At 41.6% G+C, this 12,793-nt stretch overlaps 1 protein-coding gene across 1 annotated transcript; it reads left to right on the plus strand.

Moving 5' to 3' along the window:
• The first annotated feature begins 2,551 nt into the window (after nucleotides 1-2,551).
• Nucleotides 2,552-8,229, plus strand: LOC140586406 (uncharacterized). The gene is made up of 12 exons (XM_072708251.1): nucleotides 2,552-2,559; nucleotides 3,155-3,247; nucleotides 5,257-5,696; nucleotides 5,824-5,884; nucleotides 5,967-6,070; nucleotides 6,158-6,430; nucleotides 6,523-6,616; nucleotides 6,903-7,430; nucleotides 7,516-7,668; nucleotides 7,754-7,891; nucleotides 7,985-8,044; nucleotides 8,148-8,229. The coding sequence occupies exons 3-8, from the start codon at nucleotides 5,598-5,600 to the stop codon at nucleotides 6,947-6,949; spliced, it is 678 nt and encodes a 225-aa protein (XP_072564352.1). The 5' UTR covers nucleotides 2,552-2,559; nucleotides 3,155-3,247; nucleotides 5,257-5,597; the 3' UTR covers nucleotides 6,950-7,430; nucleotides 7,516-7,668; nucleotides 7,754-7,891; nucleotides 7,985-8,044; nucleotides 8,148-8,229.
• Nucleotides 8,230-12,793: the final 4,564 nt, after the last annotated feature.

The following is a 12,793-nucleotide window of genomic DNA, read 5'->3' on the forward strand; positions in this document are numbered from 1 at the left end:
ACCTAGAATTGCATAGCAACACCATAGCAACCATCTAGCTATGCCTAGCAACCAGCTACTGAGACCATAGCAACGCCTTCTGACATCATAGCAACCCGCTTGCAGCACCTAGCAACCACCTAGCAACACCTTAGCAACCACCTAGAATTGCATAGCAACACCATAGCAACCATCTAGCTATGCCTAGCAACCAGCTACTGAGACCATAGCAACGCCTTCTGACATCATAGCAACCAGCTTGCAGCACCTAGCAACCACCTAGCAACACCTTAGCAACCACCTAGAATTGCATAGCAACAGCATAGCAACCATCTAGCTATGCCTAGCAACCAGCAACTGAGACCATAGCAACACCATCTGACATCATAGCAACCCACTTGCAGCACCTAGCAACCACCTAGCAACACCTTAGCAACCACCTAGAATTGCATAGCAACACCATAGCAACCATCTAGCTATGCCTAGCAACCAGCTACTGAGACCATAGCAATGCCTTCTGACGCCATAGCAACCACCTTGCAGCACCTAGCAACCACCTAGCAACACCATAGCAACCACCAAAACATGCATAGCAACACCATAGCAACCATCGAGCTATGCCTAGCAACCAGCTACTGAGACCATAGCAACGCCTTCTGACATCATAGCAACCCACTTGCAGCACCTAGCAACCACCTAGCAACACCTTAGCAACCACCTAGAATTGCATAGCAACACCATAGCAACCATCTAGCTATGCCTAGCAACCAGCTACTGAGACCATAGCAATGCCTTCTGACGCCATAGCAACCACCTTGCAGCACCTAGCAACCACCTAGCAACACCATAGCAACCACCAAAAAATGCATAGCAACACCATAGCAACCATTTAACTATGTCTAGCAACCACCTACTTAGACCATAGCAACGCCTTCTGACACTGTAACAACCACCTTGCAACCTCCTAGCAACACCATAGCTACCACCTAGAAATGCATTGCAACACCATAGCAACCACCTAGCAACACCTAGCAACCAGCTACTGAGATCTTAGCAACGCCTTCTGACACCGTAGCAACCACCTTGCAGCAGCTTGCCAGCACCTAGCATCACCATAGCAACCAACAAACAATGCATAGCAACACCATAGCAACCATTTAGCTACGCCTAGCAACCACCTAGCAATCAGCTACTGAGACCATAACAACGCCTTATGACAACATAATAACCACCTTGCAGCACCTACCAACCACCTAGCAACACCATAACAACGACCTAGCTATGCCTATCAACCACCTACTTAGACCATAGCAACGCCTTCTGATGCCATAGCAACCACCTAGCAACACCTTAGCAACCACCTAGAATTGCATAGCAACACCATAGCAACCATCTAGCTATGCCTAGCAACCAGCTAATGACACCATAGTAATGTCATCACACAACCTGGCAACCACCTTGCAGCACCTAGCAACCACCTAACAACACGTTAGCAACCACCTACAGTTGCATAGCAACCATCTAGCTATGCCTAGCAACCACCTACTTAGACTATAGCTACGACTTCTGCCACCGTAACAGCCACCTTGCAGCACTTACCAACCACCTAGCAATACCATAGCAACCACCTAGAAATGCATAGCAACACCATAGCAACCGCCTTGCAGCACCTAGCAACCACCTAGCGTTGTCTAGCATCACCATAGCGACCACCTACAATTGCATAGCAACAACTTAGCAACCTTCTCAATATGCCTAGCAACCAGCTACTGAGACCGTAGGAACGCCTTCTAACACCCTAGCAACTACCTTGCAGCACCTAGCAACACCTAGCGACGCCTAGCAACACCATAGTGACCACCTAGTAATGCATAGCAGCACCCTAGTAACCACCTAGCAAGACTTATCGACACCCTAGCTACTGCCTAGCAATGCTTTGCAACTACTTATCAACCTATCCACTAGCTACCTACGCCTATCCATCCTCTGACACACACACATCCCCCACTAACAAACACCTACCTACATTACCCACAAACACCCACATAGACACATCCCAAGTAGCACTCACACACACGCTCCCCCAACCCACAAACTGCCACCCACACACCGCCCCAACCCAACACATTCTGCACTAATACATACTGTACCCGTTCATCATTTACACTTCTCTTTCAGCCTCCCACCAAACGCACAGAACTGAGAAAATCCAGCTTATATAATACATTGCAAAATATATTGAATTTAGACTCCTTGCCTTCCCTGATTGTGTTTAAAAACTCTGAGCTTAAACAACAGTGTCATTGTTCAATATAACTTGTATGTATAGCTTTAGTATTTCTATGTTTCTCAGTTTGTGTTCATATTAATCATCTCTGTATGTATGTTCATACATGAAACTTTTATCTTACTTTTCTTATTTTCTGCCATCTTAGCTAGAACTTCCTGGAAGACGAGATATTGTATCTCAATGGAACCTTCCTAGTTAAACAAAGGATAGATAAATAAAAAATACAATTAGAAGACAGTAATGGTAACAGAAGCACACAGATTTCAACATACGGGACATGCATTTCTGGGGTGAATGAATATTTTAAGATTTAACACTTAATACTAGGGTACACACAATAAACCCATTTTACGGTGAATTAAGTTATCTCTGACAAAGGCGTATGACACTACTGTTAAAATATATATAACCATAAAGATTAAAAACTATAAATGATAGCGTTGTCGTTCGGATTTATGACAGGCATACAAAAGCCGGAAGTTGATTTGCCGGTATACACGAAGCCTGAAGACGTGCGTGCCTAAATGCTTTATAGTTAGAAATAATTTGGTTGCGTTGTTCAATCATTTGCACAATAGTAAAAAAAAATCGTCACAAACTCATGTTAAAAACCTGATAAAATCGTGATTTAAATATAAACCCATTGTGATAAAATATTTTCCTCCATATCGCCCACCGCTAATGCGCGCCCACATTGAGTCATATGTGCCCCGTTTAGACTAGGTCCAAACTTCCAGAATCGCTTGCATGCATACAAGGTGGTTGCTATGCCGTTGCTATGTGCCACTACTCACATATGATTGGATGTTGGATGAAAAGAATTGTCCAATACGAATGATTTATTCATACCATATATAACTTCCCAGATCTTTCTGGAAGTTGCAGGTGGTTTTGGCGGTTGGTTGAGACAAAAGCTACTGGATTTCATATTGCATTGCTACGAGTTTCCTGACTATCTAAACGTCACACGTCGAGCTGGTAAGCATCTGCTTTTTTATTTAACCTTTTCAACTGTAGTTTGCGGCTGCACGGTGGCGCAGTGTTTATCGGAGAAGGATCTTGGTTCGATCCTTCGGTTGGCCTTTCTGTGTGGACCTTGCGTGCTCTCCCCGTGTTCGCGTGGGGCTCCGCTTTCCCCCTAAAGCATGTCCATTATACAGCTTTTAGCTGTAGTTTTGTTCGGCTAAAACGGACATGCAGCTCCGCCTAGAAGGCGCCTGACGTGCCGGTGATTATTAATAGTCATGCATCTGGTCAGGTAAAGTTAGATTACTACACGTAAAATATAATAATTTATGCCACAAGGTTGTCTGCTGGGGTGTGGCAGGAGTAAATGGTGTCCTGTAGTTCTGTTCTGGCCGTACAGCAACCCTACATATAACGAACTTTGGATATAACGGATTGCTTTGCCAAGTCCCTTGAAGTCCGTTATAACTGGATTTTACTGTACTCGCGACTGATTTCTCCTCATGAAAACCATAATATTGTATGTACACATCAAATTATTATATATCTGAGTAGCCCAGAAAGTCCTGGAAACAAAACCATAAGTCATATGTTGCTACCTTATGTCCATACAATATAATAAGCCTAAATCTAATGGAATACAAAAATAGCTCAAAGTACCTTAGGTTTGATAAGGTTAATTCACATAGTATGTGAAATGCAGTGTGTGATTTTGGACACAGACATGTTATTTCGTTTTATTACACGGCTCTCTGGAATGCTTGATTCTGATTGGTCAGTTGAGACATTTGCAGGTTCGTTCTTTTCAAATAATAACCGCTCCAAAGTAATAACGCATAGCCGGTACAACTTGTATGTTTAAAATCCCTCCGCACCAACAAAGATTACCGTTTAAAAATGTTAATTTAAAACAAATATGCCAATAAAATGTTTCAAATTCATATTCATGTCCAGTTTTTTTCCTTATGTGGCAAGTAGCTGTGTAATAAGCAGGATAATGTACATTATCCCTTACGTGTATGAGTGGGTGTTGTGCAAATGAACTGAAATGAAATGAGGTGCGAAATGTGCAAAAAAAGGACTTACACGTTCAATGTACTGATGTAGTATTCTATGTATGAAGTACTTTGTATTGAATGTCTATGTATGAAGTACTTTGTATTGAATGTCATTTTCTTACAAGAAACTTGTATTGCTAAATGTGTAAATGTCTTTTAAAAAATCCTTATTGATTTGCATTTCTGTATTGAAGTTTATTGAATGTTCCTGCAGTTTTGTACAATTGCATTGCTTAATGAATGAATGAAATACTCTAAGCATTCTTACATTTGGCAGGTAACTAAGTCAGTATTTCATAGCTCGGTGTGCTGTGAGGGTATTGTCATGCTGTGGTTGGCATCACTGAATAACTGACAGAGTTTGTGACTGCTTTGCTGGTCTTTCAGTGTCATTCCATAATTAATAATAATCGAGTATGTTAGCAGAGTATGTTGTGATATATATTTCATATAAAAAGTCTACACACTGCTCTACAAACTTATAATACTCTGGTTCCATAATTATGCACATCCTTAAACTACTACTGTGTCAACACCTTTTAATTTAATTACATGAATTCTTTAAATTATATTTCTCATTTGCCTAAGTGTTACTTTCAAGACGTGTCAGTTTCAATAGTGCAGTGGTTATTAGACTTCAGGCTTCAGAGAGGCTGCCACAGCAACACAAAAATAAATGCTATGCTGCATCGTGGCTTGCTATACATATGGTTTGACCTTTCGCCTTGTGTTGAGATGGTTTCCTAAATAAACTCACATGTCGAGAGGAGAAATTCAGGGCACTATGGATAAAACTAGCAGTTCACAATAATAGCTTTTGTGTTTGATCAACTATGTCGAACAGGCTATGTGAAACTACAATGTAGGCTGTTTCATTGCACTCGGGTTTCTTGCTAAAACAGTTTTTGCAAAGTAATGTTCTACAGTACAAATAATACCAATCTATTCTGCTTCTCTTTACAGTTCCTCATTCTGTGAGAGCTGCTGTGCTTTGGCATCACCACAAATCATCAAGTACATTGCAGTCAGCACATTACCACAAAAAAGAGAAAAAAAACCTTAACACACATCCATTAATAACTGTCATTTTAAATACCCACACACATCCACACCTCCCGTGCCCACACACACACACACACACACACATACACACTACCTACAAAAAACATATACATATTTCTAGAAGTTGTTCCATAACTGCATTTTTTTACATTTTTCTGCTTGTCTGCTCTCCATCCACTTTGGGTGGAGATAACCTTGTTCTTGCCAGTTTTCGTGTATTTCACAGGTTTACACCAGAGAGGATGCCGCGTAAGGGGAGTCGTTCAGAGGCTGCCAAGAAGAGATGGAGGAAGCTGGACCTGGCAGATCCTCCGATTTGCCCATATGACGTCACCAAGGAGGTATCTAACCTACAAATCAGAAAAGTCGTCTTCTGTTCTCATGACAGTGGCTGCTAGTAATTTTACTTTGTTACAGTGTCATGATGCCATTGTACTTAACAAAAACTTTGATGAAAACCTGTTGTAGGTGTTACGTTCCACGGCCTTCCAAGAGGAACCGCAGCAGATGGCATCATACCTCTCTTCACGTATGTAGTGCTTGTGTGTTCATTTCGTTGACTGCTCCAAGAATTGAAAGTTTTATCTTGGTTTCTGTGTGTCTCTAAATAGGCCGTGGGACTGGCTTTCGTCATCGGGTGAGGCGGTGGCCACTATCTCGTGTGACTGGACGGAGCCACAAGTTGGTTATTCCAGCCGACGACCCGGAGAAGAAGGTAATTCTGTTTTGTTCTTTACATACATTTTGCTCTTCACGATTAACTGCCCATTTTCAATCATGTATTGTGCTTTTCCTTTTGCAGTTGGCTCTGTTGGTTGGTGACTCCCATTTGCGAGCGATCGTAGATGGGTTTGTCACCATGCCACAGGGCCGACTCTCCTTCGGGTTGATGTCGACTCCAGGGGCGAGCGCGGCTGAGTTGAGGCGTGAGGTGCTGCATGCAGTTCTTCCTCGGACACCCGAGGTAGTCTGCGTGTTAGCACCCAGCAACAACTTGACCGCCAGCAGGACCATCACCGAGGCTGGAGCTGACTTCAGGAGGCTGCTCACCACTCTCTGCAACCGCTGGCCTAATGTAACTCTTTATTTTTTCAATGCATTCGTTCATTGAAATCTTGCGAATTAAATATTGTTTAAATGATTGTTATTCTTTTTAAATAAATACAGGTGGTTGTTCTGGATTTCCCTACACGTCTCACCGTGGATGAAGCAGTGCAACGTCTCCTGCGCCAGGAGTACCATCGTGTGGCCGCTCAGGAGGGTATGTACAACACACTGCTCTTTTTCAGAAGACTATTTAACAAAAATACAAAATTGCTTTAAAAGTTTAAAAAGACAGCTATTACCATTATTTGGGGAGCTGTTTTGTTACTGTCAATGAAATATCAATGTTACACCCACATCCCAAACCACCTTGCGGATGAGGGCTAACAAGCCGCACCTGCGTGGGATCCCTTAAACAGGATTGTCTCCCCACACACGGGGCGAGGTATTGTTGTGTCCCGCTCGGCACATGCCGAGCGGCTCTCTCTGTTCTCTTCCCACAGCTCGAGTTCTGTTCCTACAAGCCACGCCTGTCGGTGCCACTTGTTGACCTCTGCGTCCCTTTGTCCTGTTTCCGTTCCTGCCCTCCAGTCCTCACGGACCCCTCGCCTTTGCCAAAGCCTTATTTGCAGCCAAAACCACTGCGCCCCCAGCCCTACCTAAGTTCACCTGTTTGATTCCTCAGTTTACCTGTGTTAATAGACCCCCTCACTCGGGGAAAAGTGACTCTTTTGCCACACGAGTGTTTCTGTCATAACGATCAACATGTTTTTGCAGTCTAAAATTTCCTTGGTTGAGCAATGACATTTGTCCTTCAGCACACAGTAAATCGTAATTAATTTCATCTCAAATTAAATTAATATTTTCTTCTCTTGCTACACATTTCTACTTTATCTGTGCAGTATTACAAAATTCTAGGCTGGCTAGAAATAAGATTCATGGTTGAACTGCTTTTTCTTCTAGGTATTCGGTACCTATCCGTTGCTGAACACTTCCCGCTGAGTCGCCTGGAGCTGTGGTGCAAAGATGGTGTACGTAAAACATGTTGCTGTAAAAATGCTAATGAAGATTTACTGTCAATGTCTACATTTGTTTACGTGTCACTATGTCTGGCAGGTGCACCTAAGTGACAATGTAGGGATGGAGATCCTTACATGGTTGCTCTGGGATGCTGCCTCTTTGCAACTACAGGCAGCTACTCCAGATGCACCGGCCTCTCCGAAGACTTCACCACCAGTGGAGAGACCAGTGCCCCCCAATTTGGTTGTGGTAATGATGGTCCATTACATGCATTGCAGCTTATATGCAAACACATTGCGGTCTATGGAGCCTAAACAAACTCTTTGAATTGCAGGCGGCTCCTTCTAAGGCACCAGCTACCCTGAAGACTTCACCACCAGTGGTCAGACGAGTCTCCCCCAAGTTGGTTGTGGTTGGCGAGGTGACTGTGCCACGTGCTTCCAACCCGTTCGACTGGACGCTTGTTCAGCAGGTAATGGATGCATGCTGTAACTTGGTGGCCTATATTTTACGGGATGTTTTATCAGTACTTCTCCAACAAAACTTTGTTTTTTAATCATAATAGAAGAGGCAGCGCGTGCAGGGTGAACGCACTCAGGAGAGTAGGAGGATGGCTGGCCAGCAGGTGTGTTTTCTCTTAACACTACATATAACAAATAAATTGTGCATGCTTATGTCATATATATATATATATATATTTCTCATCTCTGTGAAATTTTACTTCACAGGGAAACTTGTTGCAGTGTTCCATCCCCCTAAATCCGGTGTGGTTCAGCCCTGCAGTTCAGGAGAAGATGGACCTCTTTGTTCCAGCATGTGGCGCATTGGAATCCACAGGTGGTACGAAGGGCAGGAAGGTAATTTGGATTAAATTTATTTGTTTGTGTAACAGTCACAAGATATTTTCAGGTTGCTTACACAACAGCATTTAAACAATGCTAATCCTGCTGGTTTTTAGTGCAAAAAACACTACAACAAATGGTATAAGAAAATGTTTCTTTTTCTTTGTGATTTATTACACATCTACCATGGAACATCAGCGGAGACGTGCTGCTCCCAAGAAGAGATGGGAAGAGGAGAAGGTGTGTCATAGTTTTTGAAATGTCAAATGTTTCGTAAGTACAAACATTGCTAATGGATTAATGGTAATGCTGTCTTAAGAACTTAATCATAGGGGCAACACACAGCTCACTTCTCTGAATGTTCCTCTTGGCGGCAACAATCTTTGTTATGCTTTGTCATTTCTTAGACATCTACGGTGGACCATCGGCGGAGACCTGCTGCATCCAAGAAGACACTGGAGGAGGAGCAGGTGTGTCATAGTTTTTGAAATGTCAAATGTTTCGCAAGTACAAACTAGGGCTGGACAATAATTCGATATCAATATATATCGCGATATAATTTTTTTCAATAACGGTGATGCGATTTTTAAACACATTTCCGATATTTTGATATACATATATACTGTATCATATCAGTTTTATTTATTTGATAGTTTATTTCACATTTCTTGTTTGTAAAGGCTAAATACAAATAAAAAGTGAACCTTATTTTTTTTTGTACTGTTTTTATTTTTTTTTAAAATTATATAATTTTAATAGGAGGAGCCTGGAGGTATTATAGACTTTGCAAATTCAGTTTGCAGACATCCATTGTGTGTGTCCTCTGCAGTTTTTTCCTGAGGCTTTTTAATATTGTCCATATCGATATCGGAATTATATCGTATCGACCAAAATTAAGAAATATATCGTGATATAAATTTTTGCCATATCGTCCAGTCCTAGTACAAACATTGCTAATGGATTAATGGTAATGCTGTCTTAAGAACTTAATCATAGGGGCAACACACAGCTCACTTCTCTGAATGTTCCTCTTGGCGGCAACAATCTTTGTTATGCTTTGTCATTTCTTAGACATCTACGGTGGACCATCGGCGGAGACCTGCTGCATCCAAGAAGACACTGGAGGAGGAGCAGGTGTGTCATAGTTTTTAAAATGTCAAATGTTTCGCAAGTACAAACATTGCTAATGGATTAATGGTAATGCTGTCTTAAGAACTTAATCATAGGGGCAACACACAGCTCACTTCTCTGACTGTTCCTCTTGGCGGCAACAATCTTTGTTATGCTTTGTCATTTCTTAGACATCTACGGTGGACCATCGGCGGAGACCTGCTGCATCCAAGAAGACACTGGAGGAGGAGCAGGTGTGTCATAGTTTTTAAAATGTCAAATGTTTCGCAAGTACAAACATTGCTAATGGATTAATGGTAATGCTGTCTTAAGAACTTAATCATAGGGGCAACACACAGCTCACTTCTCTGACTGTTCCTCTTGGCGGCAACAATCTTTGTTATGCTTTGTCATTTCTTAGACATCTACGGTGGACCATCGGCGGAGACCTGCTGCATCCAAGAAGACACTGGAGGAGGAGCAGGTGTGTCATAGTTTTTAAAATGTCAAATGTTTCGCAAGTACAAACATTGCTAATGGATTAATGGTAATGCTGTCTTAAGAACTTAATCATAGGGGCAACACACAGCTCACTTCTCTGACTGTTCCTCTTGGCGGCAACAATCTTTGTTATGCTTTGTCATTTCTTAGACATCTACGGTGGACCATCGGCGGAGACCTGCTGCATCCAAGAAGACACTGGAGGCGGAGCAGGTGTGTCATAGTTTGACTAGTTAATAACTACGATTAGGGATGATTATTTTAAATTGTTTTCTGCATCTCAAATGCAATGATACTGGTAGTTCTTCCTTGTTTAAATTTAATGCACATGGTGCACTGCAAATGCAGTTGTTGTATTTTCCAGATAATCATAGTAGCACCGTATAGTACATTAACTTTAGAGTTGTCTACTTTTTCTCTGAGGGAAGCACAGTCAAAGAGCCTAGGTTTAAGCATTGTGGTTTGACTCTTTGAATCACATTCAAAGCGGTTGAAATGTGAAACATCAAATGTGATTATACACATGTGCATGCACACAACATGACAATTCCACAGAGTCAAAGGAACAAAAGTACATATATTTACTCTGTCCTTTCCATACAGTTCACTAATTACTTTAATTTTAGGAGGACGTGACAGCGAGGGAGTTGACCAGGCCAACACCTCGCAAGCCAGGACGAGTGCCGTTGAAGGGCGTTGGTGCTGAGTCACCTGCTGTGCCACCAGAGAATGGCACACTGGATCACATCAGCCAGGTAGTTTTCATACACTGTACACACATATTAAAATGTCAAATGTTTCAAAACTACACAAATTATTAATGGTTATTGGATTTACGGTAATGCTCTGTTAAAAAGATAATCCTAGGGGCAACAGACAGCATGTTCAACTTATAGTTGCCTTTTCTTTTTCTGAGGATAGCGCAGTGAATATGCCTATGTTTAAGAATTTTGGTTTCACTATTTAAATCACATCCCAGCAACTCAAATTTGAAATGTCAAATGTGACTCATGTACATGTGTATCTCAGAGAGAATCAATAGCACAAATGTACATATTTACTATGTCCTTCCTTTACTAACCATTTCCATTTTAGTTAGGAGTGGTGCTAATGAAGGACACTGGTGCTGATTCATCCACCATCCTACTGGACAGCATGCTGGACCTCAGCAGCCAGGTAATTTGCATGCTTCCTGTACACTAGGGTTGCGGTCGATTCAGGAATGAGCTCAACAATTTCAATTTACATAAGAAAATGCAATTGGAAGTAGAATTTAACAACAGGAAAGTGTATTACAATTAAATTGGACTGTCAGGAAGTGCAATTCAATTCAGTGAACACCAATTTCTATTTCTTGCTGTTTGAGCATATGTTTGTGATTATATGTAGTAACATACATTGGAATTTTAATCACAGTGCCTTATAAATACAATGGAATACATGAAAAATAGTTAATGAAACGTAAGTAAATGAGACATAGAACTGTACATTAATTGCAAAAAGTGAATTGGAATTCACCATACATTTTCATTTCAGTCCATGAATGGCCCCAACCCTAGTACACATAGTGAAATGTCAACTGCGGTTAAGTACAAAAGATGTTAATGGTTATTTAAATGGTTTTGATTGATTATGACGTGTATAACTTTAAAATTGTCAGTAGCAAAAGAAATAGGACTATAAAAATTATACTTTTCTTTGTCATTACAGCTTTCAGCTATGAACAGCAGCGTCAGTGGTCTACCCACCCAGTCAGTGAGAGCGACACATTCCCAGGCAGACAAGAGATACAGTACTTTTTCCCGTGGTCACCAGTGCACATGCATGGCTCTTACTTTTTTGGCTTACCACAATGAGGGAGTACAGCAAGAAACAATGTCACTTGACACAGTGCTTCAAAAAGGAAATGCACTTTACATTGGTATTAAACAGCAGCTCTTATTGGATGGCACATTCGTTGATGACCACCTCACAGTCGAAGAAATGCCAAAACAGGTACTGACAGACAGATGTATGTATAATGTACACGCAGAAAATGTAAGAGTGGGTCACCTGCTACATCAAGGAGGACTGGGTTTGCCCCTTGCCACCCAACTGGAGTGTTTGTCAGAAAATGTTAACCATGCTTTACTTATTGTGAGTCCAGAATGCATTGCAGTTTTTCGGGACAGATCAGGTACATATGGACTGTTTGATTCACATTCCAGATGTTCAGCAGGTCTGCCCCATCCTGATGGAACTGCAATTATGATGAGTTTTGGCAAACTGACGGACATGGTTGAGCACCTATACAAGCTCTTTGAGAATCGCGGTCCCAATACCACCTATGAGTTTGTCCCAGTTACTTTTCTCAGTGACGACGCTGATGATGCCCCTCCTACACACATGGGCATTGTAAATATTTCTTCAAGATTAACAGAATCAAACCAGTGTGTCAAAAACCAAAAGCGCTGTTTTGATGAGCGAGAGCCAAATGATATGCTCAATCAAGTGCCCAATGTATTGCAAGTAAGTCAAACACCAATGTCAGATGTGTCAAAAATGACAAAAGCAAGGCGACGCAAAGGAAGTCGGAGGACCAAAAGCAACACCAGAAGTACAACAACAAGAAGTACATCAGAAAAAGAAAAATATTCTACCTGTCCTGCATTTAAGTTAAAAAAACTACAGGCCATGAAACAAGCGTATGTTAAAAAGCAAACATGGAAGAAAGAATACATCAGCAACAGATACAAAACTGATCCTCACTTTCGGAGCAGACAAATGAAATATGTAACACAAAGATACGGTACGGATCCTGACTTCAGAAGTAAGCAAATGAAGTACGTGACACAGAGATACGGTACGGATCCTGACTTCAGAAGTAAACAAATGAAGTACATGACACAGAGATACGGTACGGATCCTGACTTCAGAAGTAA

This window comes from Paramormyrops kingsleyae, unplaced genomic scaffold (assembly GCF_048594095.1).
Source record: "Paramormyrops kingsleyae isolate MSU_618 unplaced genomic scaffold, PKINGS_0.4 ups53, whole genome shotgun sequence".
NCBI lineage: Eukaryota > Metazoa > Chordata > Actinopteri > Osteoglossiformes > Mormyridae > Paramormyrops > Paramormyrops kingsleyae.

What these genes read in the sequence shown, in the direction of transcription:
- LOC140586406 (XM_072708251.1), top strand. Translation starts at nt 5,598, where the DNA reads ATGCCGCGTAAGGGGAGTCGTTCAGAGGCTGCCAAGAAGAGATGGAGG. An exon ending in GGCATCATACCTCTCTTCAC is followed by an intron (nt 5,885 to 5,966) that starts GTATGTAGTGCT and finishes GTCTCTAAATAG; the next exon opens with GCCGTGGGACTGGCTTTCGT. An exon ending in CCGACGACCCGGAGAAGAAG is followed by an intron (nt 6,071 to 6,157) that starts GTAATTCTGTTT and finishes TTCCTTTTGCAG; the next exon opens with TTGGCTCTGTTGGTTGGTGA.